This window comes from Xylona heveae (genome assembly GCF_001619985.1).
Source record: "Xylona heveae TC161 unplaced genomic scaffold L228scaffold_2, whole genome shotgun sequence".
Taxonomy (NCBI): Eukaryota; Fungi; Ascomycota; class Xylonomycetes; order Xylonales; family Xylonaceae; genus Xylona; species Xylona heveae.
Genome location: NW_017264194.1, coordinates 2,820,421 through 2,846,254, shown reverse-complemented (window position 1 = coordinate 2,846,254; position 25,834 = coordinate 2,820,421). Strand labels below are relative to the sequence as shown.

The 25,834-nt window shown below is 47.8% G+C and overlaps 7 protein-coding genes across 7 annotated transcripts; 3 read left to right on the top strand and 4 right to left on the bottom strand.

Annotated features, from left to right (window-relative positions):
* The first annotated feature begins 6,230 nt into the window (after nucleotides 1-6,230).
* On the top strand, nucleotides 6,231-10,800 carry L228DRAFT_218087 (ubiquitin conjugation factor E4). The gene is made up of 11 exons (XM_018330173.1): nucleotides 6,231-6,423; nucleotides 6,878-7,665; nucleotides 7,724-7,934; nucleotides 7,991-8,449; nucleotides 8,516-8,794; nucleotides 8,862-9,067; nucleotides 9,118-9,449; nucleotides 9,511-9,637; nucleotides 9,695-10,338; nucleotides 10,395-10,544; nucleotides 10,612-10,800. The coding sequence occupies exons 1-11, from the start codon at nucleotides 6,394-6,396 to the stop codon at nucleotides 10,722-10,724; spliced, it is 3,339 nt and encodes a 1,112-aa protein (XP_018191313.1). The 5' UTR covers nucleotides 6,231-6,393; the 3' UTR covers nucleotides 10,725-10,800.
* A 1,526-nt stretch (nucleotides 10,801-12,326) lies between these two features.
* Nucleotides 12,327-13,732, bottom strand: L228DRAFT_266211 (DUF1977-domain-containing protein; the record flags this gene model as incomplete). The annotated part of the gene is made up of 3 exons (XM_018334823.1): nucleotides 12,327-12,913; nucleotides 12,982-13,227; nucleotides 13,447-13,732. 3 exons carry the CDS (start codon nucleotides 13,730-13,732, stop codon nucleotides 12,327-12,329), a joined length of 1,119 nt encoding a protein of 372 aa, XP_018191312.1.
* Nucleotides 13,733-14,190: 458 nt separating this feature from the next.
* On the top strand, nucleotides 14,191-15,358 carry L228DRAFT_280972 (hypothetical protein). The gene is made up of 2 exons (XM_018335853.1): nucleotides 14,191-14,436; nucleotides 14,606-15,358. The coding sequence occupies exons 1-2, from the start codon at nucleotides 14,364-14,366 to the stop codon at nucleotides 14,938-14,940; spliced, it is 408 nt and encodes a 135-aa protein (XP_018191311.1). The 5' UTR covers nucleotides 14,191-14,363; the 3' UTR covers nucleotides 14,941-15,358.
* Nucleotides 15,359-15,873: 515 nt separating this feature from the next.
* L228DRAFT_208025 (hypothetical protein) lies at nucleotides 15,874-16,619 on the bottom strand (the record flags this gene model as incomplete). Its single annotated transcript, XM_018329744.1, has 3 exons — nucleotides 15,874-16,167; nucleotides 16,234-16,429; nucleotides 16,501-16,619. The coding sequence occupies 3 exons, from the start codon at nucleotides 16,617-16,619 to the stop codon at nucleotides 15,874-15,876; spliced, it is 609 nt and encodes a 202-aa protein (XP_018191310.1).
* A 1,945-nt stretch (nucleotides 16,620-18,564) lies between these two features.
* On the bottom strand, nucleotides 18,565-21,883 carry L228DRAFT_280970 (hypothetical protein). The gene is made up of 3 exons (XM_018335852.1): nucleotides 21,663-21,883; nucleotides 20,752-21,600; nucleotides 18,565-20,688 (listed from the first exon to the last, which is right to left on the bottom strand). The coding sequence occupies exons 1-3, from the start codon at nucleotides 21,786-21,788 to the stop codon at nucleotides 18,859-18,861; spliced, it is 2,805 nt and encodes a 934-aa protein (XP_018191309.1). The 5' UTR covers nucleotides 21,789-21,883; the 3' UTR covers nucleotides 18,565-18,858.
* A 526-nt stretch (nucleotides 21,884-22,409) lies between these two features.
* Nucleotides 22,410-23,424, top strand: L228DRAFT_83085 (glycosyltransferase family 1 protein). The gene is made up of 2 exons (XM_018336893.1): nucleotides 22,410-22,483; nucleotides 22,547-23,424. The coding sequence occupies exons 1-2, from the start codon at nucleotides 22,418-22,420 to the stop codon at nucleotides 23,309-23,311; spliced, it is 831 nt and encodes a 276-aa protein (XP_018191308.1). The 5' UTR covers nucleotides 22,410-22,417; the 3' UTR covers nucleotides 23,312-23,424.
* Nucleotides 23,396-25,068, bottom strand: L228DRAFT_280969 (hypothetical protein). Its single transcript, XM_018335851.1, has 2 exons — nucleotides 24,446-25,068; nucleotides 23,396-24,307 (listed from the first exon to the last, which is right to left on the bottom strand). Exons 1-2 carry the CDS (start codon nucleotides 24,854-24,856, stop codon nucleotides 23,678-23,680), a joined length of 1,041 nt encoding a protein of 346 aa, XP_018191307.1. The 5' UTR covers nucleotides 24,857-25,068; the 3' UTR covers nucleotides 23,396-23,677.
* Between the last annotated feature and the right edge of the window lie 766 nt (nucleotides 25,069-25,834).

Below are 25,834 nucleotides of genomic sequence, written 5' to 3'. Positions count from 1 at the left end.
ACTTGAGCAAGCAGTGTCGCGGTAGAAGCGGCCGCACTCCCGTCTCCTTGATGACTGCCCGCTCTTATTTTGGCCTGTATTTCGTCCGTATTGGTGAGTGAGTTCATATCGTAATCGCCATAGCACCAATGAATACCTTGATGCGATGAGTGCACGCCATGACTGCATAAAAGGGCTTGCCAATGGCGGGCTGGGCGAAGCAGCGAGCGGACGGAACTGCCGGGCCACGCGCGCACACGCGCTGCAATGGACGCCGCGCATTAGATGAGCGTAAGACGGAGACTATTTGGGCAAATGAAAGTGGGCGAGAAAAGCCGTGGAGAAAGAGGGGAATGTTGAAAAGAGCGGGTCAATAATGGGTCCAACATGGAGCTCTTTCCTCCAGCATCGTCTCCCTCATCACAAGCTCCAATTCAACTCGCGAAACTTAGCGGCCGTCAATGACGACCAGCATCTCAAGGACAGCTTCGAACAGAGAGATGGCCTGCTAGGCCATTTTGATCAAGTCCCCAAAGAAGGAGACCCGTAGAGATCGGCACTGCCCTCTATGAACATGTTAGTACCTCTTGTGCAAAATTAATGTTTTTGCTCAAGGGCCCTTGAGACTATTGTGCAACTTTCTCTATCGTACTGCCCTGTACCGCCTCGTACTTTTACAAGTCTGCCAGCCCCGTCGTCACATTGTGGTCCGCCTTTCGTTCGCACTGCCAGAATGAGAATGTCCTCCGTGCCTCATTCAACCTCGACTCGGCTGTAGTGCTCGTCTTGTCGGCAGAGCTGACAGCGTTCAGTGGGGTGAACAGCAAATGCAGCTTATTCGGGAAACGGCCTGCGAACCGAGGGGTCCAGGATGATGATGATGAGGATGGCTCCCGGCCGGAAGCCTCCAGAAGCTCAGACGGCTCATCCTTTCATTGGTTGGGCTGGCTACAGTACGTCTACGGACTTCGGAGCTTACTTCTTACAAATGTGGGATGAAGTTCGCGATCCCTATCGTAATGCATCCCCGTAGGGATAGGGGCATGGCCGTCCACGTACATTCCCCAGCAGATTGTGATAACCGAGACGACTTGGATACTTGGGTAGTTCGCTTTTGACATTTCACCGACATTGGTCATCCAGAGACCCAGGCCAGTGTCTCAAATGGAACTCTTGTGAGATTTCCGCTGTGCATATTTCCGTAAAACACCGAACGAGATACATTTGGTCGTTCCAAGATGGAGGATCCACTTACGCTAGAGAAGCGTGATGTGACAGTTCAGGCTGCGCCAAAATATGCAAAGAGGTAAGAGAAAAGGCCAAAAGGAGCTTGCCGTGCCCATGATGGTTTGGGAGATTTTCTGATGACGACCGGGGGTTTGTGCTTAGACCGTCAGTCAAAGCCTTACTAGATCTAAAGTTGATAAACCGTATCGATGATGGTGACGATGAAGCTCGTAACTTGCAGTTTGTAACCCTTTTCTGTCCATTCCTCTCCTTGCGCTCTCATTGTCCAGACCTGTCCAGAGCAGCCATTCCGTCAAGACAGGCAGATCTTGGACGAGAGAGGGAGAAACGGCGCAGGGAGACTAAATGACAACGGCGCCTTCCGTGGAGATCGACGGGCACACGCCAAAGTACCGGTACGGACAAAATCCCGCATCGCAATCTCCAAATCCGAGTAGTAGTACGGCCCAGGGCAGTCAGTCGGTAGGAGTATACCTCGAGAACTCCATCGCTTGGGCCCAGCTTCTCCAAAAACCAGCCCTCCCTAAGCTTTCCTTCCCCCTCCCCCCCCCAAAACTGTCCTTTTTGTTTTCTCATCAGGGTCCCGGATCGAAATATCCCCGGCTCGGGCCCGAACTGGTTTCCCTAGACGCCAAACCTACAGCCTAAACCTCCGAAGGCGGACTTAAACCAGCGACGACGAGCCCGAAGAGGTTCGAGCGCCATAAGATTCTACCGCCAGCTGACCACTCTCCTTTTCTCTTTTACGATTTACCCAACCTCACAGTAGATCCAGTAGCTAAGGTAGTGAGCTTATGCGGCTCAGACGGCAGGCGCACATGTGTAGATTTTGATTTCAGTCTGAGCATGTCATGGAGTATGAGCTGGTTATTTTGGTCAAATTTCCAATCAGACAAAAAAAGAAAAAGGGAAACAGTAAATAACGGTGGATGTTCCTGTTCGATCTTATAGCGCATCCCACCTCTTCCGCCATTTCCCATTCGGATCCAGAACCCATCACTATCATAGTCATCCGCCGGCGGAGGTTCCCATAAGACATTCGTAGTATAGGGGGTTCAGAAGACTTTCTGTGCTCGGGACAGGAGCAATAATATCATGGAATCACAGTCGATGAGGACGGTGATGCTAGTGGGTCCTTTGCGTCCGTAGGGGTAGGAACCGATGCAAAAATCGACGATCCCCAAACCCTTCTGGACATGGCTGTATCGTACTGAAATTACCGATCTCGACTGCCGCCTTCTCTAAGCTTGACTAGAAAATTATACAGTAACGAGGTGTGTGATGCAGAGGGAAAATTACTACTACGGTATACCCAAAGCAGCGGGGCATCATTTTGCAGTGCCGATCCACAGGCTACCTGGTTCTCACCCGCACCGGTGAGGCAAGGCGGTTGCCAAGGGACGTGGCAGGGCTCACACTACGGGCCAAAGGTGCGTAAACTGGGAAAAGCTACCTTCAACTTTTTCCACGGCGGGGGGAGGAGAGAGAACTGGATCGGTTCGCTACCTATAGGTAAGAAACTAATAGCTATCCTAGCTAAGCTGCCCACCCTATATTAGGTATCTTACCTACCTAAAGGTACTTGGTGAAAGACATGCATCCAGACATGCCGTGTCATGACACTTTCACTCCCTTGTTCTTCAGGTCCGTTCGCTAGCATTGTCCATCACTTTTACCGAATAATGGACCTGCTGTCACGCACCCTTCCCAAGTTGAAGGAACAATCCTTTCCGTCAACGCTACCAGGTTTGGGGAGCAGAGCTCAAGGTCCACGCTCGGCCGAGGGCGAGCTCGGGCCCAGCTGAAGGACGCGTAAGGGGCTGAGCCTTCGACACACTCCGTAAGCTGGTCTTGGTCAGCCTTAACAGGCGCTCCCTTTTCTCTTTGGGGCTTGGCCATCGCCTCTGACGCTTACCATTAACGTTACCGCGCGGCGTAGACTCCCAAATGGGTCATGCTGGCCGCGCCGGACCGCGATACTTCTCGTTTCTGACGCTTTCAATCCACGCCATGCACGGCTCGATGTTCGCTATTATTTTCCAGCGAAACAAACAAATTGTCAAGAGGCGTGCGGTCTGACAAGCGGGGGTCGACGCGGCCAGGGCGGGGTCGCATGTTGTCCCCGAGAGCCAAAAATTCCCCAATTGCTTTGGTGACACGGCAGATACATCGGCCACGGGGGACTCCCCAGTATTGGATGAGCAATTGTGGCGGGAAGAATTTTCTTTCCTGGGCCCAAACCAGCCTGGATACCAGATCCTGATGCTCTCATCTGCTTCAACCCTTACAAAATTCCGTGAGAGGAACCCGGAAAGCACCGGATTCCTGCGTTGGGAAAGATTGGTTTGGCCGGCACAACGACCCACCTTTCCAATGTCCTTCTGCTCAACTTGTCTCAAAACTCAGTGTTATTGCATGGCAAGACTGGGGTGCGACCCGGCGCCTTTTTTCCTATTCACCATGATTCGCCTGGGGAGCCTCCCTACATCCCGTTGTCGCACGATGACGGTTTGTTGAACAAGTACTCGTACATCGTCAGCAGCTTTTTGTGTTACGTCTATCCAACCCTTGTATGGGGGCATCAGGCCGAAGGATGAACTCAGCAAAGTTGATCTTCGCCTATAGAATGCCGCACCTCGTTACCTATTCATCAGGTCACAGTGTTGATTTATCCAGATGATCATTGATGAATATAGCCGCACAAGACTTTTTGGGTTATGGCTAATGGCTGCACAGGTCAAACACGTCCTAGTCTCCGATTTGTCTTGGTATTATTAACAGATTTTTTTTTCGCCTGAGCAACGCATTAATTGCCTTCAGCGTGACAACAATGACTTTTTAATTTCGCAATCACCCTCGCACCAAAATTGGCATGTCGTTTATCAATATTTGGCGAGGTGGGCCATCTGAAACCCTGCCAGGGAAGCTGCAAATCTCTTTAAGATGATAGGTTCACAACCTCGGAGCAGCTGCCATAAGTAAGTCTTCGGGGGAATTCGAGTCGGTATCAGAGGGAAATCGAAGAAAAGTATGCTCGTTTCAGGGAGCATCCCTGATAGCAGCCACCGATCAAGTCTAGAGAGATCAAGAAAAAGGCGCGAGGACGTAGCTGGTGAGGTCAGGTATGCTGAGGTCTCAGTTGTGTGCTAAGATGCATAATTTACGTTTTGGGCGCAAGTATGAAGAGACACGAAGCGGGGAAGATCTCTATTCCCGTCTCCGCCAGTATAGGTTCTCAACCGATAATACCCCCTCATGAAGTCATGATAGTGGGTTTTACACCAGGTCCACGACCTGACCCAGAAAGGAGAGCACCTCTCTTGGTGCTGTTTTCGTTTACCTTGACAGTCATATCCGGGCTGGCCAAGTTGACGAAATATTTATTGCTCGCTCCCCCTATCTCTATGCATTGAGCTCCCCATTCCTCTCTTCCTTTGGACAGACTCTTTGCTCTGGGGCTCAAGGGGCAATGCGAGATCCTTCGCATACTCGTCTAATTTTTCCGAACTTGATATAGATCACAGTTGGATTCAACACCTTCCTAGCTGAGCACTTTATTCGAATGATCAATGATCCGCGAGTTGTTTCAAGTCTCTGCCTCCCCAAGCCACAATCGAAGTATATCAATATCAGATGTTTCTACCTCCGCGTTTTCTCCAGTCAATCCAACCTTATCCCCGCTAAGCCCCGAAATCCGCGGTTTGGAGCTCGACCCCGCAGATCTGTCGGACGGAAAGAAAGACTGGCCGCCTATCAAAATGTGCCAGCGTATGGCACAATAGTACCTTTACTGTACTCCTAGCCAAATCGCCGACCAATTGACGTGAACTAATCGCATAGTCGTACGATGCACTCTAGTCTGTTTTTACTTATAAGCTTATCCTCCGTGGAGAAGAAGTAGTATTACTACGCTGCAGGAGGCAACTCCGCAAGCGAGTTTATGCATTAATCTGCAATTGTCCAAGTTACTCAGCACTGACTTGTGGCCATAGAACGCGCCGCACCTGTAAACAAGAGTGGTGATAGAGCTTATCGTGTTACCTGGTTTTATTTGGATTGTGTACACCACAGAATTCCGATTCTCATAAGTAAACATCTTTTATGAGTTGATCCTTTATTCCTGGCCAGTATGTAATGGACAATGCCAGACGGCGATATTCCCACCTTATGAACATTCGCCATCATTAGTAATATAGACCACTGTCATGTATTGATCTTTCCATGGTTGTGGCAATGAGTAAGCGTATCATGTACATTAGAAGGGAGATATCTTTGCCTTTTTCCTTGCAGTTCTCCTTTCCGCTCCCTTTTGGTCATACGTCTGACTACGTCAATCTACCTTGAATTCTTGCATGTACATTTACGCAATACAACATCCATATAGGATGAGTGTCATGTATCTTGTTTCAGGATCCAGTGTTCTGTCAGGCATATCCAAGGTACTTCTCTGTAGAGAGTAGAAGCAAAAGATGTTCAATGTAGCAAATAATTTTGGCCCTCGTTAAGTAATAGAACAAGGTCACGAAAAATCAATTATGATATGAATGCGGCAGGGGAGGAAGGGAGAATATGTTTGTGTTAGTGTATAAGGTGAAATATATACGTTTAAGAAGAAGTGAGCAAAACAAATACAATTCAGTCATCCTGAGCTTGCAGGGAATTTGATAAATGGGAATTTTATGCAGATTTTGTTCTAATTTTGAGATTGAGAGCGAAAGAAATAATAAAAGAGGTCGAATATATAGGCTGTCCACTTCCAGTTCTTTTTTGATATAGGATCCACCGAGTCAGTGATGAAATAGGTGTGATTGCTAGATTTGATCACTGTTGACACAAATTATAACTATGTACTTGGCCGTGCTTCTAGAAGGTTACGGACAAACTTATCGGAGGTTGAGGTTGGTCCCGTCCGCCGGTTTCCACTAAGCCTAATTAATAATGAGAGCTGGGGGAACTTTCGCGTTGATATGACGGAGCATTACTGACACAATCAGCAGCCACGGAACGACGTTTATCTGAGGCTGAGAGCAACTTTGTCGCGCCTCTGAGCTTCACTTCCGGAATTTTTTTAGATACTTCCAAATCTATTTTTCTACATATTGTCTGCTGCGTTCTTGGCGCTTCCTTCAGCGCTTGCGACTGGATTGTGATCTCTAGAAAAGCACCATGGCCGACTCGATGTCAGATGCGGACAAGGTGAGTGCAACTATTTTATGAGAATTACTCCTCCGCAATAGATTATTCCCAATACACACCTGGAAGTCACTCGACAGGGATGCCCGGGGAATATACCAGCATACTGTTGACAAAATAATTCATCGCTGCATCACGGCAACTATGCTTGCGCCACCAGCCAGATATGTACATCTGTTTTGCTCGTGACGACATTGAAATCTTGGCCGCAAAACCAAAGCAGGAGGACAATAAGACGTTACAGGCTAAGCTCTTGCGGTGATTGCTGCTCGGAGTTTATGCTGCTGAGACGCTGCTTCTGGGTGCACACCGGCCATATCCTCAGCCATTGACTGCAAGCGCGTTCTCTGTTTTGCAGCCTCTTGCTTCTGGGCTATTCTGTCTTACAACACCAACCTTTACACACTCAAAGGATTTTGGAGTTCTCGATGGCTGATTATTTCTATTTGCTTTCCAGATCCGCATGAAGCGCCTCGCAAAACTTAGTGCGAGCACGTCCACTCAGCCTTCGTCGTCTTCGTCACAGCTCCAGCAGGAGGCGAACAATAATGATACAGAAAGAAGCGCAGGAGTCTCAACACCTTCACAAAAGGAAGCTGGTTCTTCCACTTTGACTTCTGAGCCTACCTCGCCTGCAAATCAGGCAGAAAAGCCAGCGGACTCTCCTTCAGCATCTTCTAAACCTAAGATCAATATCACCAGCCCTCAAGCTAGCGGTAACCCTTTTTCACAATTAGGACTCTCCCAGTCAAGTGGAGGAACACCTCGTATCAACATTACATCGGTGGACCAAGGAAAAACGACTCCTTTGAAGCGCGAGCAATCATCTCAGGCGGGAACGCCTCGATCGAAATCCCCCCGGAGTCCTCAAGAGACATTGGCGGTATGGGAAGATAGGACACTTGGCAGCATCTTCAGGTTGACGCTCGAGGAGAATTACACTCAAGATGCACATGGAAACAAGCTTCACTACGTTCCCGGAGTCAAGAGCGATCTTGAAGAAGACGGAGGGACCCCTCGGTTTACTACATCTGCATTGGATCAAGCACTGCTTGAAGCAGCGTCGAGCTTGGAGAATGAGACACCGCTAGACTATCTTTTGGGATGCTGGAAAAGGGTTTGCAGACAGTACAGAGCCGTCAAATCCAACTCTACTTCTGATCCAAAGTTTCCCATTGTCAAGGAAGCACGACGGATATGCATGAGTTATTGCATCTTTGCTGCAACGATGCCTGATATGTTTGGGTAGGTGGAATGCCAAGGATTTCCCCCAGTTGTCGTGCAGGTGCTGATTCTATGACAGCCATGAAGCTACAGCGTCCAACCCTCTCGCAAGCCACTTGCTCCTGGATCCTGACGATGACAGAGGCGTCTGCGCGGACTTCTTAGCAGAAGCGGTGATTCGGTTTGAGGAAGATGAATCCATTAAGGAGCTACTCGTTGGCGCAATCGAAGAGCTGAGCGCTCGTCTGGCTAAAAAGACAATGAATGACGACTATAAGCCTTATATACTTGTATGCAGTGTTCCTTACCAAGCAGGCAGTAAGAAAGGATCAACTAACGAGAGCAGGCCCTGAGAAGTATTGTTAGATATCCAACGCTTGTGGAGGCGATGACGCAGTCGCCACTTTTCCTTCCAGAGAATATCGCGGCTCAGAATATCGAAACGCAGACACTGCTTGGGCCATTTTTCGCCATCTCTCCCCTGCAAGGTGATGTAACCACGAGTTACTTTTCCAGCCCCAAGACGCGAGACAAGGGATATATCATCAACTCGCAGAAGTCTTTGCGCATGACCCTGCAGACCCACCAAATGGAGCTACTAGAAATCGCAAACTACATTATTCGAGCCTCCAAGGATTCCAGAGAGAAGATTCTAGACTGGTTTGCATTGACAGTGAATGCAAACCACAAGCGGCGTGCGATGCAGGTGGATCAAGCGGTGGTTTCCTCGGATGGTTTCATGATCAATGTCACAATCTGTTTGGATCAACTCTGCGAGCCGTTTATGGATGCAACGTTTTCAAAGGTTGGTGTTTTTTTTACTCTTCACTATCCCTTGTGTGAGTTTCTTTTTTGCTCATATGTATTACAGATTGACAGAATTGACATTGATTACCTCCGACGGGCTCCTCGGATTACAATTGGTGATGAAACGAAGCTCAACGCTGATCAGAAGACTTCGGACGAGTTTTATGGTCATAAAGTGGATGGGGCTTCGAACTTTATCTCGGAGATCTTTTTCCTTACTCTCGCTGCTCATCACTATGGGACGGAAGCGACGAACCAGAAGCTTAGTCAACTTGAAAAAGATCTGAAATGGATGGAGAAGCAAGTGGATAAATTCGAGCTTGAGCGACACAAATATGTCACCGTGAGTTTAGCCGCACTCCACTGAAAAAGTTGCTCTATTTGGGCGTGATGCTGATTGCGGGCATCAGAACCCGCAACAATTGAGGGTGTTTGAGACAGCCTTGAAAAAGTACAAGGATCAAATCGACAAGGGTCTTTCCTACAAATATGCTGCCCAGGGTGTGCTGTTGAATGAGCTGTCCCAAGCTCGTTCAATGCAATTTATGCGCTATGTCATTGTCTGGCTTCTCCGAATTGTTTCTCCCGGTGTGAACTTCCCCAAGGACACTCTCAGGTATGTTCGCGCTCAAACCTTTTGCAATGGCTTGAGCTAAAGCTCGATAGATTACCTTTATCGCCCGATCAATCGGTTGCATTCCAATGTCTTCCCGAGTACTTTCTTGAGGATGTGGTGGCAAACTTCAAGTTTATTATGAGAAATATGCCTGAAATCATCACTTCGACGCAGAGCGATGAGCTTGTGATGCTATGCATTACATTCTTGCAGAGTTCGGATTATATAAAAAATCCATACCTCAAGTCTGGCCTCGTCACAATACTTTTTCAGGGCATCTGGCCGACCTATACTCGCTCAAAGGGCGTGTTGGGTGACCTCTTGAATTCTCTCCCTTTTGCCACCAACCATTTGCTACACGCGCTGATGAAGTTCTATATTGGTTCGTTGTGAAACTATTTTTTTTGGGTAATGGAATTGCACTGACAAGTATCCACAAACAGAGGCCGAGAATACTGGCACACATACCCAATTCTTTGATAAGTTCAACATTCGGTATGAGATATTCCAAATTATCAAATGCATTTGGCCGAATCCGTTATACCGGAATTTACTTGAGCAAGAGGCAAAGTAAGTATTTGCTCTTACCTTGATTTTCTGTTCTGAACTCTTGCTCACATTCTGTAGCAAAAATCTGGATTTCTTTGTCCGGTTTGTCAATCTGCTGCTAAACGACGTCACATTTGTTCTCGATGAGGCCTTGAATGGTTTCACAAAGATACACAATCTCCAGAAGGAATTGGAAAGCCCTGTCGCAATGGAGCCAGCCGTTCGCACAGAAAAGGAAGAGTCTCTTGCGCAGGCACAAGGCCAGGCAAAGTCATACATGCAACTTACGAATGAGACTATGGATATGCTCAAGCTATTCACGAAAGCGCTTGCGGAGTCGTTTACCATGCCAGAGATTGTGCAGCGTTTGGCCGATATGCTTGACTTCAACCTGGACGTCATGGTCGGGCCAAGGAGCATTAACCTCAAAGTTCGCGAACCGCAACAGTATGGTTTCAATCCAAAACTGCTGTTGAGCGCAATTGTCGACGTCTACCTAAATCTCAGGGACCGCGAGAACTTTCGCCTTGCCGTCGCGCGAGACGGGCGATCCTACAAGCCGGAAAACTTTGAAAAGGCGGCCCTTATCCTGTCCAAATGGAGCCTCAAAGCTCGAGAAGAGCTCGACTCACTTGCGGCTCTGAGTAAGGTTATCAGGAAGCTCAAGGAAGAGGACGAGCAGGCGGAAGAAGATTTGGGCGAGATTCCAGACGAATTTCTGGGTGAGTGCACTTCCAACATCTTGCAATGCGTTAATGCTAACACCCCCATGACATAGATCCTCTCATGTACACGCTCATGGAAGACCCTGTTATCCTCCCAAGATCTCGCATCTCCCTTGACCGATCAACCATCCGCTCGCATCTCCTCAGCGATCCCAATGATCCATTCAACCGTACTCCTCTCACCATGGAGGATGTCATTCCTGGTATCCCCCCTACAACCCTAATCCAGCACAATTTTTGCTATTGGGTACTAATGTATTTCTTTTGTAGACACCGAGCTCAAGGCCAAGATACAAGCTTTCCGCGCAGAGAAGACGGGGAAAAAGGAATTCACCAATGCAGCTTCGACTCCTGCCGAGGTCATGGACACTACTGAGGGATAGTGCGCTTTTCTCTTTTCTCTTTTTCTCTATTTTCATTTCTCCATTTTTTTTTTTTTTTCAACCTTTAAGCTTTTGTAGATAGAATGAACGAGGAATACTGATTTTTGGGGGAGCCCTTGAGTTATAAATATATGCACATACTGTGGAAGCCAAGTTGTCTATGCAATGTGGTGTGGATGTAATCTTCTCAACTTCGTCCTTTCCTCTTCCTCTGGTCCTCCTCTTTTCTTCCTCTTTCCCTTTCCCTTTCCCTTTCCCTTTCCCTTTTCCTTTTTTCTATATTTTATTTTTTCTTTTCACTGTATTTTCTTTTTGTCTTTATTTTCACAATCTTTTTTCTTTTTCTTCCCAGTCAAATCTTTTGTTTATCATGCCCGGTTCAATCTACATCGTCCTTTCCACGAGTCTGATGTCCCCCGACTTGCCCGACTCGTCCCCTTGTGCCCTATTATCAGTATACATTGAAATACAATACAGACATACATACATATATAGTGTTTATGTACAGCATTGTATGGCACACTGACTGCGTCCTTGTTAGTCTATACATGACATTAAAATGCATGACATTGACTTACATTACATTATATTAAATAACAAATGACAAATGACAACTATCAAGGTCAAGGTCAAGGTCGGGTCAAGTCAAGGTATTTAAACAACTCTAAAATCATGGACATACATGATACATCTAGTATAAAGTATACAACTGTACAGAATATACAGTGGTATAAAGCATGTAACTATACAAAGTGTACAATGATAAATGATACATGATAAAAACTACAGTCTACCTGGCTATGGTTATAGTTTATTGGTTTACGGGTTACAGGTTATGATTTATCATTTACCTTACATATAATGATGAATTAGCAATGACATGACATGAAATGACATGACATAAGTCTATAACATGACATGACAAGAGCAAGTAGACAACGTAACCATGTAAAGTAATGATGCAACAACGACGACAATGACAACAATTACAATAATGACGAGGACGATGATGATGATGAGGATAATGACTACTCCACCCTATTCTGCATACCATGCTTGCTGTTCGCTGTGCTGGTTTCAACTTTCAAGTAAAGCTTGAGAACGGCGGGGGAAGAGTACTGTAACCCTGATTGTATGAGAAAAATAATAGACGGAAAAAAAAAGGAAAAAGAAACTCTACCCCTCCCCCCGAGTGTATGGAAAAAATAACAGATGGAAAAATAACAGATGGAAAATGAAGAATAATTTAAAAAAAATCAGAAAAAAACCACACTCCCACCTTACCTCCTACCTCCCCTGATTGTACGTATGGGAGGAAAAAATGAATGAAAAAATAATGTAAATAAAGAAAAATGACTACACGCCCACCATCACCCCGATTATGTGTATGAAAATAAGAAAAAAGAAAATGAAAAATGAAAAATGAAAAATAAAAGTAAAGGAAAGAAAAGAAGAAGAAAAGAAGAAGAAAAGGGATAGGAAAAATGAAAAAGGGAAAATATATGAGACTAAATGGAAATATAGACTTCAAATGACATGGAGACAGAATTGAACAGATTAAATGAGTAGAACGAAATAGAAATGAAATTGAAGAGTAAATGACTAATTCCTATACTCTGCGCGTCTAATATGCAAACCATCCAGTCTCGAACAACTCCGCAACTCCATGTCTCGCGCGCGCTGCATCTTGTCCGTGTCCTGGAAGAACCAACCCTGGGCCTCCTGGGCGAGACGGGCCTGGTTGTCCATTTCGAGCCGACACTCGGACTGGAGTCTATTTACAAAGCGGACCTCGACCTGGTTATCCAGCTCCTTGAACTTTTTGGGACTGTACTCTTCCACGTCGTTGGGGTTGACGAAATAATCAATCTTGATATGCGGGGTCGTGCGATGCAGCGTGTACGGCGGCGCAGGGGTGTCGAAGCGGAAGGCGGGGACTTTTGGAGCGGCGGTGGTAGAGGAGAAGATGGAAGACAGGAGCGGTAGGAGGAAGAGCAAGAGGAGCGGTAAAAGGTTCGGCAGGGCAGATGCGAGTGTCGATGCGGTTGGGTTGTCAGATGAAGAGGTATTGTTGGCTTCGCGAGGTCGTCGACGGGGTCTCGCGCCGCCGAATTGGTGAACCCGGAATCCGGGACCCCCGTTGAGATTGAAGACGAATTGGGGACCGGCATCGAAGAAGCCTCCTCCGCCTTTGAATAAACAGTTAGGAGAGAGATGTTCCTTAAAGATGGGAGAGAAGGGACGATTGAAGACTCACCAAATGGTCCAAATCCGCCGCCTAGTCCGCCGCCAAAGAAGCGGTTAAACATTTCTTCGGGAGATATTTCCTCTTCCCACATGCCTCCCGGCCGCGCGCCGCCTGCGCCTCGTGCGAACTCGCTGAATGGTGAAGCCCCTGCTGAGGCAGACGAGCCGCCGAAGCGGCTGTCTGGGTCGCCTCCAAATCTGTCGAATTTGGCTCTCTTGTCTGGATCCGAGAGGACTTGGAATGCCCGTGAGACCACTGGAGATTGAAACCAACGTTAGTTTTCCGTTTGACGCCTGTAGTTGTGCCTGTGCCTGTCCAGTCCATTCACACATCCATTCCTCTGTCATCCCAAAGTGCAGCAAACGTCTCAAGCGTTCCGCAGAGAATCCCCAGGAACAGGAACCACACGAGGTATAATCTCTTCCACATCAAAATGTGCACGTCCAATCAATGCTGGACCAAAGGAAGACTCACGTTTAAACGCTTCATCAGCACCGTCGTAGCCATTTTTGTCCGGATGCGTCAAGAGACTGAGTTTGCGATATGCCTTTTTAATTTCTCCGTCCGTCACCGTCGTCTTAACTTCCTCCAGACCAAGAATGTCATAGTACGCTGTTGGCGAGCATCGTCGCACTCTGATTACCGTCGCTTTCTGATCAACCGTGTACTTGCGGTCCTGGTTTCCCTGGCTATGATCCCGCGATTTCGCACTACCACTGGGTCCCGTGTCTGCGCCAGAGGCAGTTGCAGAGGGCGGCATTCTTGCGTGAGGCCGTCAGATTGCCGCGACCCTTTGTATCCCTCTCCTCGTTCGACTTGTTTGACCCTCAAACCAGTAGTAGCAGTTAGAGAAAACGAGTAGCACCGCCGGGCAGATAAGGTAGACAGGTAGACAAGCAGTCTAGAGTAGGTATGTTTGAGAGCAGGCCGTGGACGAGAGGAGGGGGTGGAAAGTGTGAATGTGTGAATGTGTGAAAGTGTTGACTTGGAATTGCACTTTGTAACTGATAATGGGGTTTCGGGGATAATCTGAGCGGTATGTCGCCAAAGTGTCTCGCTATCAAATCGGATTTCTCGATGTGTTCTTTCCGCCACCACTTAATTTGGACTAGCCCCGTCCGGGAACTTCCAAGTTGTCAGGGTCTCGACCCATGACGGTCGATGATATTATATCGCTGAGCTGCCCTCTGCTAAATTGTCTTGCGACACTGATTTTCTACATACTCGGAGTATTGCTTGCAATCCAATCTTCAGCACTTGTATACCCTGCCAAGTCATTGAATACATTTTCCAATTACTTATTCAGATAATCAATTAATTGACCAATTTCACACCAAGTGTGTCGTTGCACAGACACAACAATCTCAAAGTCTAGCCTGACTTGCTACATCATGGCCGACAAAGTCACCGACGAGACGGCCAAGGCCAAGTCATCTCTGGCACTATCGCTGAAGAAATGGGGCGGTAAGTATTCATCATTGTCCTTTTATCTTATTGCTCTATAATTTCTCAGCTACATGTATACTGTCTTTACTCTACCCTTAGCTATATATGCTGTATCCTGTGCAGTACTACATCCCAACGATGATTTCACATCCAAGCAGAGTACTAACGTCTCAATCAAACAACTCAGACTCCGCACTCCCACCAGCTCTCCTCTCCACATTCATCGGCGCCCAGCATTTGCGGCCGCCCCAATATCTCCCGCTCGCATTCGCTCCGATCCTCATGTTCAGCAGCTATCTGAACGTCAACTCGTACGTCAAAGACAGCGCCGGAATCACTGCAGCCTGGTCGGGGCTGTACCTTTTACTCGCGGCGCGGCGGAAACAGACATTTAGAAATAAATGGTCGCCGCGAGGTGCGCTGAGAGGCGCGACGCTGGCCTTGTGCGCGGCGAATGTGGCGGGAGGCGGTGTGAGCTATGTTTTTGGGAAAAGAGATAACGAGGGCAGCAGCACGTCATGAGCCTGACTTTGACCTGGAGTTATGTTGGAAAAGGGTTTTTGTAATAAAAGCAATTGTGGTGTTTTTTCCCCCTGTCGGAGAGATTAAGGGATGATAAGCGCTCCATGATGTGTGTGCGTTTTTCATAGCGGCTACGTCAGGAATGAGTAAAGAAATCAAGCGTGATAAGGACCGTCTCCACGAACAAATGCACGAGGCAAGACACGGGGGAAAAGGTACGAAAGGCCCAGTTAGGTCAAAAGCGCAGTACATATTCGCTTTAGGTACAATACGGTCATGCTAAAGATTTGAGATCGCCATGGTGTGACCATCTCTCCGTAATGGCGAAATGTTTCAATTGGTCATTAATCTCTTATGATCCGCATTGAGGATAGCATCAATACCGAATGTAAAAATTTGATACATGTACAGCCGTTTGAATGGACGTGTTCTCGTCAGCCCAAAGGCTGTTCTATCTCTATGTTACCAGTGATGAGATGACAACGTTGGCCACCGAAAGAATTCGTGACCTCCTCAAAAGGAGATGATGATAACGCCGACAGGTTAAAATATCAACAACCCAGCGGAATAAAATTCGCGGCTGCCAGAGTTTTGTAAAACGCCTCGTGTCAAACGACTTCAGCCCTCCCTCCGGACCACCTTATTATCACAAAATTCTATGTCTGAACCTATTCCACAGTTACCGATAGCCTTTGCGCACTGCATTCTGGGCTCCATGCGGGGAAGTCTCCTAATACGCCAAAAACTCCTCCAAACAAACGAATTCAAAAAAATTTAAATGAAAGACCCTTGACTTTAATGGCCGGCGGTGTATCTTAGACTCGATGAGGAGGGGAAAAGACGAATAGATGATTCGAGCCTCTGGTCGACGTTGAGAAGGTATATGGGCTGACAAGGCCCAAACAGGTCTTCGTACTGGGGAGCTCAACGGGATCAGACCCCAATGAGAGCGGCCCCGCTGGTGCGTTGGGTGAGGAACTCTGAAGCTGCGAGAACTTCACCAGCTCCAGTGCCCGTGATAGGAGGTGAGGGATTTGCTGGAAGCTGCGGGATAAATCCGTTTTCTCGTGCAAAGCGGACAAGACATCTTTCATCAAAAAGCTCGATAAACCGTTCGTCGAGCAGACGTGCTTTTGCGCCAGCATGGTCGCGATACTCGACGAAAATAGATGCTAGAGCCCACTGCTGTATCTTGCGAAAGCAGCCTACCACGCAGCCAGTTCGGTGCTAAAAATGGCATCAGTATATTTCTTGATTAAAAAAAAAATTGTAGGCAGGGCATTAAAAACTCACCTTTCCTTTGTTGCAGTGTATAAGGATGGGGTGATTTCGACGATCCAAGACAACGCTGAGTGCCGCTGCAATGTCATGAGGAGGAATATTGACAAAAGGCTCCTTATTTCCGGGCATAGGAATTTGAAAGTGCTTGATATTATTCTCCTCCAGAAATTGTATATTGGCCTCGGGATAGGGTTCTGGCACGAGTGTCCTACATCGCATCAGTGTTAGAAGGATAGTCTTAAATTTTGGGCTGCGATTGAGCCAAAAGAAGACACGTACAATATACTCCGAAGACCGAGGCTTTTCAGATGCTCAAAGTTCTCGGCCTTGGGAAAACTACTCCTGTATATCCCCGGTGTCACGGCCGCAAAGTTATCTGGTGGGTTAAAGACTCTCATAGATGCTGTTGAGCACAGATCAAGACCGAGGCTCGGTACTGCAGAAAATAAAGTCAGGCTCTGACGCAGCCGCAAGATGAAAGTGGTAAACGGAGTTAAGCAATAGAAGAGGGTAAAGAAAGTAAAGCGCAAGAGCTGTAGTACCTCCATCTTTTGGTTCCGCTCGAAGCATCGCCGGAGACCGCCCTGGTGCTGCCATTGATGATCGCAAGTAATGATGTTGATCCCGTGCTCTTTTCTTTGCCTCGGCAGCCAAATCCCGGTCCCGTTGCGACAAAAGGGTATCGTCAATGTCAGCCACGCCTGGTGACTCAATATTGGAACTTGGAGCCATGGTGTATGATCTGCTGGCTTTTCGACTTGACCACGTAATAATCTGCCGGTGCAACTCTATGTGGGCTATTTTTTCCTTCAAGGTCCTTTGGTCCAGGAGAATATCCGATGATCGAGCCAGTCTGCAGAGAGAGGATTTGCTTCACAAGGAGGTTATTGGTGTAAAGAGATTAGAAAAGTGGTATAATAAGCGCTCAAGCAAACCCTGCATATGACAGAAAGTTGTTAGCATGCTACTCGACCAGAGTTCTAATTTGGGTAGAGCAGTATAATGATGATCATCAAGAAGAGCAAAGTTCCATGCGTAGGCAGCGACATACCATGCAAGCCCAAAATCACAGCCTACATCTTCCAGCGTCACGTTGGAAGCGGAGACTTAAGAGATTCATTTTGAAGAAGAGAATAGGCTGGTTCAAAATGGTCAAGATGAGTCTTAAGGTCTTCCAATGCTTGATCAGTCCTAGACCTGTCTCTCTGGGGGTGGAATCACTAGACAAGACGTTGGAGGGAAGTGGGAGGTTGAAATTCAATTTGATACTTCTGCCTTTTTGGCTGGGGGGGAAATGGCCCCAGGGACTCAATGTACCGTAGAAGGCTGCTGCCCAGTACCGAGAGGCGCACGATGGGGTACCGGTACTTGGCCTTGTATGGGCGCTTCGGTGGCTTACATGTTACCAAACCCGTTTTGGTGCTGACACTTGTGCAGTGGAATAATTTCCGTCGGATCTAGATGTCCGATGGCATCCAAGTACCATCATTCGCAGCACGAGGACATTGCCAACTGGTATGGATACTTCCTGTCGCTACAATTATTGGCCAGCACTGAATTCATTGAAGATTTCAATCTCTGGGCAAGGGTTCCGGGCCAGGATATCCGACATTCAGCGTGTTCATGGTGCCTTACTGTAGAAAGTTCCACCTTGTCCCTTCTCCTTTTCCTTTGATGTCACCCCACACCAGGTATGACGCTCTGGTCGCTCGTCTCTTGCCCCTCTCTCATTCTTCCCTCTCTGGCATGATTTGACTAGCTCTGCCCTGCGAAATGTTTATCTACTTCAATCGCACACATCTAGCAAGAAAAATTGAGCCAGAGACACTCCTCCTCACAATGTATCTCTGTATGGAAAAAGGATTCCAAGGGTCTCGTGCCCAGAGGCCAAAAGGGGGCTAAAGCAGGGTATGCAATGCTAGTCAACAATCGTAATATAACGGGAAAAGTAGCGATACTTTTATTTGAGGCGACAGGGTTCCTTCCCTGTTTGGCCAAGTAATAGCCATCACCACAGGCGACCCCCGGCCCTAGGAAATAGCCAGATCAACCGCCCATCTCATACCTATCTTAACTACCGTAGGTACAGTGTGATCCTGTACCGACTTGTCCCGATATCATGCTTTCTTTTTTCTGCTTCCCATGATCATTGATCGTCATTTGACTTCTTTTATGAAAACGAATCCTCGTAGAGCATCCCTACGTAGTATACATCAATACCTACATCGTCTCCAAGTTAACCGTTTTACGAAGCTTGGTCAAGTGGCATCACGTCATACAGTATGATAAAAGAAATCAACAGGTTGAGATTCCCTCCGATATAACCCCACGGCCCCGTTCCTTCTTGCCGTGCTGCTTCATCTTTCTCCGCTGCTCCTGATGCTCATATGAATAAGACATAAATAACATGAAACATTGCCGTATCACCCGGGAATATACGCCATAATTGACATTACATTGAACGCTTCAGATCAAGAATAGATACCAAAAATCTTGACTAATTCGTAAAGGAAAGACTCCGTGCCTATATGCTGATTAGAAAAAGAAAAAGAAAAAGAAAAACGAAAAATAAGGGGGATTCAAAGTCAATGACATCAAGAATATAAAACGCTGTGTAAAATGCTGCCAATGTAGCAATCAAAATCTCCCCAAGGCGCGTCTAGATGAAGATCGAGTCATTCTTCCTGGTGTCATGGCAGGAACAGAGGCTTCTCGATCTCTTGCACCGAGATATGGACTAACAGGATATGCTGTTGACACAGTCGAAGCAATTGAAGGAGTAGGTGAAGCCGCGCGATCCGAGTAATAATCAGGTTCAAAGCCTGGATGATAATCCTGTGATTGCAGGTTCACACGGCGAACTGGAGATGTCGCTCTTCCAAGCAAGCCAAAGCCGCCATCTGCTTCGTTTGACAGTCTTCGCTTTGACGGGGATGCCCCAGAAGATATTGAAAGACCTGAGAGTCCTTGTAATCCTGGCGCTGGCCCAACCTCAGGCTCTTGCGACCTGAGAGCACGGGAGCGAGTCATGACGAGATGTGGTGCAGCATTGCCTTGCAGGGTGCCATTTTGGTTGTAATGGCCGTATCTGGCAGATGTCGTGGAGGATAATAAAGGTGACGGGGAGAATGTCTGTTGTAGATGGTGCTGATTATGCTGCACTGGTGTATTTTCGTAAGATGAGAACGCAGAGGATGAAACTGGGCTACCGATTTCGGAGTCATTGTAGCCATCAATTGCGTGGCTCGAAGGGGTGTCGGACGGGGTGGCGGAAGCGTGTCGCTGATTCAGCGCTTCCTCAAGGGCTTGCCCCAGTACGTTTTGAGACTGTGGCACAGCATGCCAAGGCTTTTGGGCAGCAGTTTGTTCAGCAGCCTCATCAATGTGCGAGACTGAGAGAGGAGGGGCCGTCTGCAGCGAAGAAAGCATCCAGATTCCATGCAAAAGCATGCATCCCAGCAGTATCGTTCCGCCAATTTCAATCATTTCCGTGTGACTTTGATAAGTGACAACTGCATTGGCGAGAAACAAGGTACAGAGAAATTCGACGCCTGAAAGGCCCAAGTCCGTTGGGCTAGTTCTGCCGCGGTATCCTTGCAGCCCTTGATAAAAAGTTCTCACCGAGGAGCCAATAGCGATAGTAAGGGATGAAAGGCGAAGCTGAACGCTTAGGAGAGGAATAAGGCCGGCGAGCTTCCAAGCAAGTAGCGAGACCCCAAGGAAACAACATCCCAGTACTTGCGGGGATGTAGTAATGCCTGTGGTTTGCTGTTGGTGTTGAGCACGCTCCTGTTGAGCACGGAATGCAGTGACCTCATGTGGCTCATCTTTGAGGGAGAAAGCGGCATTGAATAGACCCTCAAGTCCGGTATCGGCAGAAAAATCCGAGGCAGGGAAAAACTTGGGTTGAGCAAGTTCGATTTGACCTTTATCTTTGCCCTTTGGCATTCGTTCTTTTTCATGCTCATTTTCAGCTGAACGCCCGGTTATGGCGTTGAAAAAGTTTTGCTGTCGTTCCGGTGAAGTCTTTTTAAACGATGATTGAATCGGAGCGTTTGAGACGCGTAATCTTTGCGCAGCGCTCATTGGCGCAGGAGGCAAAGTTCCATGAAATGGGGAAGGTGTTGGAGCCGCAGTTTGCGTAGAAAGTCGTCGAGAAGGGTTCGGTTTGAAAGCTTCTTGCGAAGGTGTCCAGTCCATTGCATCAGCGTCATCATCGGGTGGCGGTATTGGAACGTCCGTGGCGAACAGATCGTTTTGCTGAGGCTCTCGTGGTTGACCGAGCTGGCTGATAGGAAAACGTGGGGTAACGACACTGGAACCCTTTTCTCCCTCTGATGGTAGAGCAAAGGGGCTGCCTGGTCGGGCATTCGATGACTCTGGCCTGAGTAGCTCCTCCTGCGAGTGTTGTGTAAACACCGGTGGCAAGCTGACCACCTTCACAGTCCGGAAAGAGATGACGGCCGTCTGCAAAAATTAGTCTTCCACCAATAGAAAATGCCGACAACTAATCTTGTGTCTATAACATACCAAAATGTTGAAAAGAAGCAGAAAACAGTGGGCACCTCGGACCGCTCCCTGGACGTCGAGGCCCACGTCCAGGCTCTGGAGCGCCCACCATGCGATTAATCTTACTAGTAGCGTAACTATTTGCAGCTTGTAGTAGTCATCAAGCCCAACCATCCGGCCTTGAGCGCCGTGCACCTTCTGTTTCAAACATTTATTCCACCAAAGCGACGCGACATTGAGAAGAAGGGAATACCCAGCAATTGATGACATCCCAGTAAAACATGCCTGAGCCAGTTCCTTCTCCGTCCATGCTTGCCACGCACAGAGAACAATAGGTGCAGCGACTCCTTCTTCTGAGCGCAATCCATCATCTAACCCAGCCCGTGGGAACGCGCCGCTTGCATTCCATAATAATTGACCAGTCAGACTAGTCCACCACCAGAATGCTCCAGCCGCAAGCACAACATCCCTCCAGCCCATGACTGTGCTCGTTCGTTTCACTCCCCCAGATACTTTCGTGCGATCAATCATCCGCCGTAGGTGGTCCGTCTTTGCTGCATAGCCTGCTGCGTTGATTCGCGATCGCACCAAGGGTTCGCATCGGGCGCATACTTGCGGAAATTGTTCTTCTAGGTTCCGGCGGTACTGGTCGTAGGAAGCTTCGAAAGCAGGGTATTGTGGATCGTCAAATGGTGGTAAATATTCAGCAAGTGCTTGCGTCAAGAGCTGCTGGTTTTTGATGCATGTCGAGCAGAATAAAATCTTCTCCTGTTTATCGCCCGAAGGCAGGCTCGGTGCTTGATGGAGAGTGTGTGCGAATCGAAGTGGCGGCACAGCGCTCGAAGCTGGTGGGTCCATTATATTCCCTTCCTTTTAGAGGGTAAGGGTCAATTTCAATCCATCATGGAGGAGCAAGGGCAAAGGAAACCTACATTATCGAGATAGTTTACCGCTTCACACTTTTCACATTGCCAGCAAGACACAGAGCCATTTTGTTTTTGAGCGGATCGAGACCCGCAATAAAAGCAGACAAGGTGCCTCTTGAGTAATGCCACCATCGCATCACAGTGAGAACAGGCTAGCTGCGTGGGTTCAAAGTTCCAGCGGATGCAGTACGCCGACGTGATTTGTTGTTTTGGCGTCTGACCGAAATGTTGCTGGGCTTGGGATTTCCCGGGAATCGGCAGAATCACAAAGGCGGTAAGATCGGTCATTATGTAATCACCGCAGATCATGTTGACAACATCCCCAGGACGCAACCAGGTGGTGTTTACAACATATTAGAATAATAAAGCAGAGTAATTATATCGAGATTTTCATATCTAATTCATTATTGTGTAGCTTCAAATAGTATGATATACATTTCTTTGATAAGAGAGTGCATTCTGACAATGTGAATTCGTTTTTATCTGGACTATTCGACTAAAGACACATTGCCTGCACTTTTAACAGTGCCCACTATAATAGCTAGACTGGAAATGACGAGGAATAAATTCAATAAATTTATTACATTCACTGAGATGAAGGTCAAATCTGTTACTATGTACCAGACATAAGGTAATTCTTATCGTAACGGCTACAAATCAGTGGTCTCGGCCAATGCATTTTAGATCAAAACAAATCTCATCTCAAGCCTACCCAATCTCTACCACTCTTGACTGCGCCTAAAAAGTAGCTTCGCCCAACAATGCCGCTCGTCCACGAGCTCAAAGCTGCAATTTTGGTCGGAATTTTACTCTTTGTAGTAGCATCTGTATGCCACGCTGCCATTGCCTGTGCGTACTAGAATTTTTGCGGCACTGCTAACGCTCTCCAGCTTCGCCTTCTTTATATTCTTCCCTCTGTACGGAAGACATGCCCGGCACCACGCAAACGTGGTGCGCCCACACGGCTACTCATTGTCCTTGGTAGCGGAGGGCACACAGCTGAAATGTTTGCAATTCTATCCAAGTTAGATACTGCCAGCTATACGCACCGCAGCTATGTGGTCAGCGAAGGAGACAACTTCAGCGCGCAGAAAGCAATTGAGTTTGAAGATCATCTGTCAGCGAGATTGACCAAATTAGAGGCTCGATCTCCATCACAGTCACCTTCAGCGAGACCACCAGAGCAAAAAAACCGGCAGGCTCCGGGCAAATCACCGTCTTTAAATTACGACATCACGATTATTCCGCGCGCACGACGTATCCATCAATCTTTGTGGTCGACGCCCATTTCAGCCGTCAAGTGTCTCCTCGCATGCTTTTCTGTGCTCCGATCTCCTTCATGGACAGCTCTGAATAGCGCTGATAAAGAGATGGTCGCTGCTAAAGCTACTTATACCTATCCCGACCTTGTTCTTACCAATGGCCCCGGCACTGCAGTATGCGTCGTGTTGGCGTGCCTGCTGCTCAAATGCGTTGGAGCGCGTGGTACGCAAAACAAGCTGCGGACAATTTACGTGGAGAGCTGGGCCAGAGTGCGGGGATTGAGTCTGAGCGGAAAGATCCTAGTCCGATTGGTCGACCGTTTTCTAGTACAATGGGAGGCACTCAAGGGCGTTGGCGGGGGACGAGGGGAATACTTGGGCGTTTTGGTCTGAGATTACCATTACCTATGAGCAAATTACGAAATGCCATTCAACGATAAAAAGGTTAGAGACGTCTATAACTCTACGTAGATCTTGCCGGCAACGTAAGATATAAGAGACACATCACGCATTTCTGGAAGGTTACCACGTAGTCGCAAACGCTATATTGTACATCCATCCCAATCGCGATATCGGTACGGTAAAACTACAGGTAAATTTTGAGAAGTGAGACAGACGCCGCTGATGCCCAGAAAATATGAAGAAAGTAGAGTAAATCTATACATGTATCCGAGAAAAGAAGGCGCATAGCGTCAACCGCAAAGCGCCATATCAACAATGAAAAGAATAGGCGCGCAGTTATGGGTAATCAAAGAGAGTTTATGCTGCTGGCGACGCAGGATCGATGCCTTGCTTCTTTGCCATAATCTCACCAATCTTCTCAAGCATTTCGCTCGTGAGTCTGGGCTTGCCGTTCTTCTTCTTGGCTTCGCGCTCAAGCCGGTTCAGCTCCTTTACGGGCGAACGCATGAGATCAGCTGCGCGCTTCTTCTCCTCGTTGGCACGATCCTCAGCCATCTTCCGCTCAATATACTCGTCATCATGACGGTCACGGAATACGCTGTATTTGTTGCGCAGTTCGTCAATGACGGTGGAAGGCATGGGCGGTCGGAGCAAGGTTGGTACCCAGGTCTGAGCTTCGACGTCCATGCGTAGCGTATCGGCATCATGCTCCTCTTCCATGGGTTCCGGGCCCTTCTCTGGCCAGGGGACTTTCACGCCGAGTCCAGGCACGTATCTCGACCAGCTCTTGTCTCCGGTTTGCCGGTTATGCCATACTCGTCCGCGAACGAGTTTTTTGATGATGACGTCTTTGGGCTCGCCCGACTCGGGGTCCGGGAGAGGATATACCAGCTTCACAGATAAGGCTGAGACCGGCTGCTCGACAGCGCGGATGGGACGTTTATCGTTATCCTGTAAAATCATAAAGGCAGGGACGGCTACATCGACCTGTGCATCAAAATAAAATTAATAAGTCGCAAGGTTTTCAAATTGAAAAAGTCTAGCAAGGCAGTATTCCGCCATGCGGATGATGGATATTGACCCCGAAGAGCCAAAAGGGACGAAACATTAACAATTCCAACCTACCAGATTCAACCCTGAAACAACTAATTCATTTGTAGCTGCTCGGACCTCCCGTACAGATCCAATCTTGCCTTGGTCCCGGCCCTCGGTAAGAACAACGCGGTCGCCAGCAGCAAATAGCATCAAAGTTGACTCTTTTTGCTTCTTTTGAGTTTGCAGCCGCCGCGCATCAATTGTACCGTAGGTCTCTTTTGCATCTCCAACATCTCTCCGTGGAGCAAGAGGGCCTAGCTCCCAGTTCTCGCGTCGCACTTGGCGTGCAGTACGGATGTCGTCAAACACTCCCTTGTAAATGACATTGTCGTTCTGCCGGGAGATCTTGCGGTTTATGGCAACATTTTTGTCGGCGCGTCGAGCTGCCTTGCGAGCGTGCTGGGTCTTGGCCAGCGCTGTCCGACGAATGACTTTCTGCATTGTCGCCGACTAGATCCAATTGGGTTGACAGCGGACCGGCGAGGATTTTGGAGTTCTTGTGGTTTGTTCAGTCCCGAAAGTCGAATGTAGTCGCTGCAACGAAGTCGCGATGAAGTTTCAGCAAAGGGACCTGGATAGGGACACGATCGACGTCTCAGCCAAAAGAAGAGCTGAGTACGGGCCAATCAGTAGATCGATAGCGGAGATTGAAGGTACTCCGGCGTAAACTACGGCCACGACCTGCTAGTGGAAATATGAGAATTCTTCTCTTGCAAACCTGCGATAAATCCACAGGCGCAATTACCTTTTTAAGCTATTTTGACGAGAACCCATTACTCCGATCCGGTTGAAATTTGTGCAGCTGCTTAGCCACGAGCATAATCTCCTCTTAGATGTATCAAACATCAATCACAGAACTTAGCTGCCATCATATGGAATTTACTTCCTACTCCGTAGGATATAGAAGAATTTTTTTCTTTTTAACACCCCTAGCTGCTCATCAAAAGTTGGCAGCCTTGGAATCTCCGAACAAAAGACACCTCAAGGAGTCTCCGGTCAATCATCTCGCATTTTGTCTGATACAGTGATGTGTATGGAAGTCCCTTTCAAATAATTCTTCAATGTTTGATGTATTGTTCATTCAACAAACATCGGAAAAGGAAAGAGTAGTTCACCATTTCCAGAGATGGCATTTGAGGATTGAACAATAGAACCATAAGAGTGAGGCGCATGGGAGGGAGAAGTACGTACTGCGTAGTCCTTCTTCCGCCACTAAGGCAAATTTAAATTTAAACACGCCGGATCGTTTCACCCCCTTTCCCTCCGCCGTTACATGTAGGATACTGCCAAGTACATACCTCGTGCACGACCCCCGGATCGCAGACCAAGAAATTTGATTTCAGTGAGGCTCATTTGAAGCCGCACGAGGCTCCAAGACTTGCTTTGCTCGAGGACTCTGTTTAATTCGTTGCCAGGCCT

What these genes read in the sequence shown, in the direction of transcription:
- L228DRAFT_218087 (XM_018330173.1), top strand. Translation starts at nt 6,394, where the DNA reads ATGGCCGACTCGATGTCAGATGCGGACAAG. An exon ending in ACTATAAGCCTTATATACTT is followed by an intron (nt 7,935 to 7,990) that starts GTATGCAGTGTT and finishes TAACGAGAGCAG; the next exon opens with GCCCTGAGAAGTATTGTTAG. An exon ending in GATTCCAGACGAATTTCTGG is followed by an intron (nt 10,339 to 10,394) that starts GTGAGTGCACTT and finishes CCCATGACATAG; the next exon opens with ATCCTCTCATGTACACGCTC.
- L228DRAFT_280972 (XM_018335853.1), top strand. Translation starts at nt 14,364, where the DNA reads ATGGCCGACAAAGTCACCGACGAGACGGCCAAGGCCAAGTCATCTCTG. An exon ending in ATCGCTGAAGAAATGGGGCG is followed by an intron (nt 14,437 to 14,605) that starts GTAAGTATTCAT and finishes CAAACAACTCAG; the next exon opens with ACTCCGCACTCCCACCAGCT.
- L228DRAFT_280970 (XM_018335852.1), bottom strand. Translation starts at nt 21,788, where the DNA reads ATGGTGGCATTACTCAAGAGGCACCTTGTCTGCTTTTATTGCGGGTCT. An exon ending in CGGTAAACTATCTCGATAAT is followed by an intron (nt 21,601 to 21,662) that starts GTAGGTTTCCTT and finishes ACCCTCTAAAAG; the next exon opens with GAAGGGAATATAATGGACCC. An exon ending in TGCTTCTTTTCAACATTTTG is followed by an intron (nt 20,689 to 20,751) that starts GTATGTTATAGA and finishes TAATTTTTGCAG; the next exon opens with ACGGCCGTCATCTCTTTCCG.
- L228DRAFT_83085 (XM_018336893.1), top strand. Translation starts at nt 22,418, where the DNA reads ATGCCGCTCGTCCACGAGCTCAAAGCTGCAATTTTGGTCGGAATTTTA. An exon ending in TACTCTTTGTAGTAGCATCT is followed by an intron (nt 22,484 to 22,546) that starts GTATGCCACGCT and finishes AACGCTCTCCAG; the next exon opens with CTTCGCCTTCTTTATATTCT.
- L228DRAFT_280969 (XM_018335851.1), bottom strand. Translation starts at nt 24,856, where the DNA reads ATGCAGAAAGTCATTCGTCGGACAGCGCTGGCCAAGACCCAGCACGCT. An exon ending in TTGTTTCAGGGTTGAATCTG is followed by an intron (nt 24,308 to 24,445) that starts GTAGGTTGGAAT and finishes TTTGATGCACAG; the next exon opens with GTCGATGTAGCCGTCCCTGC.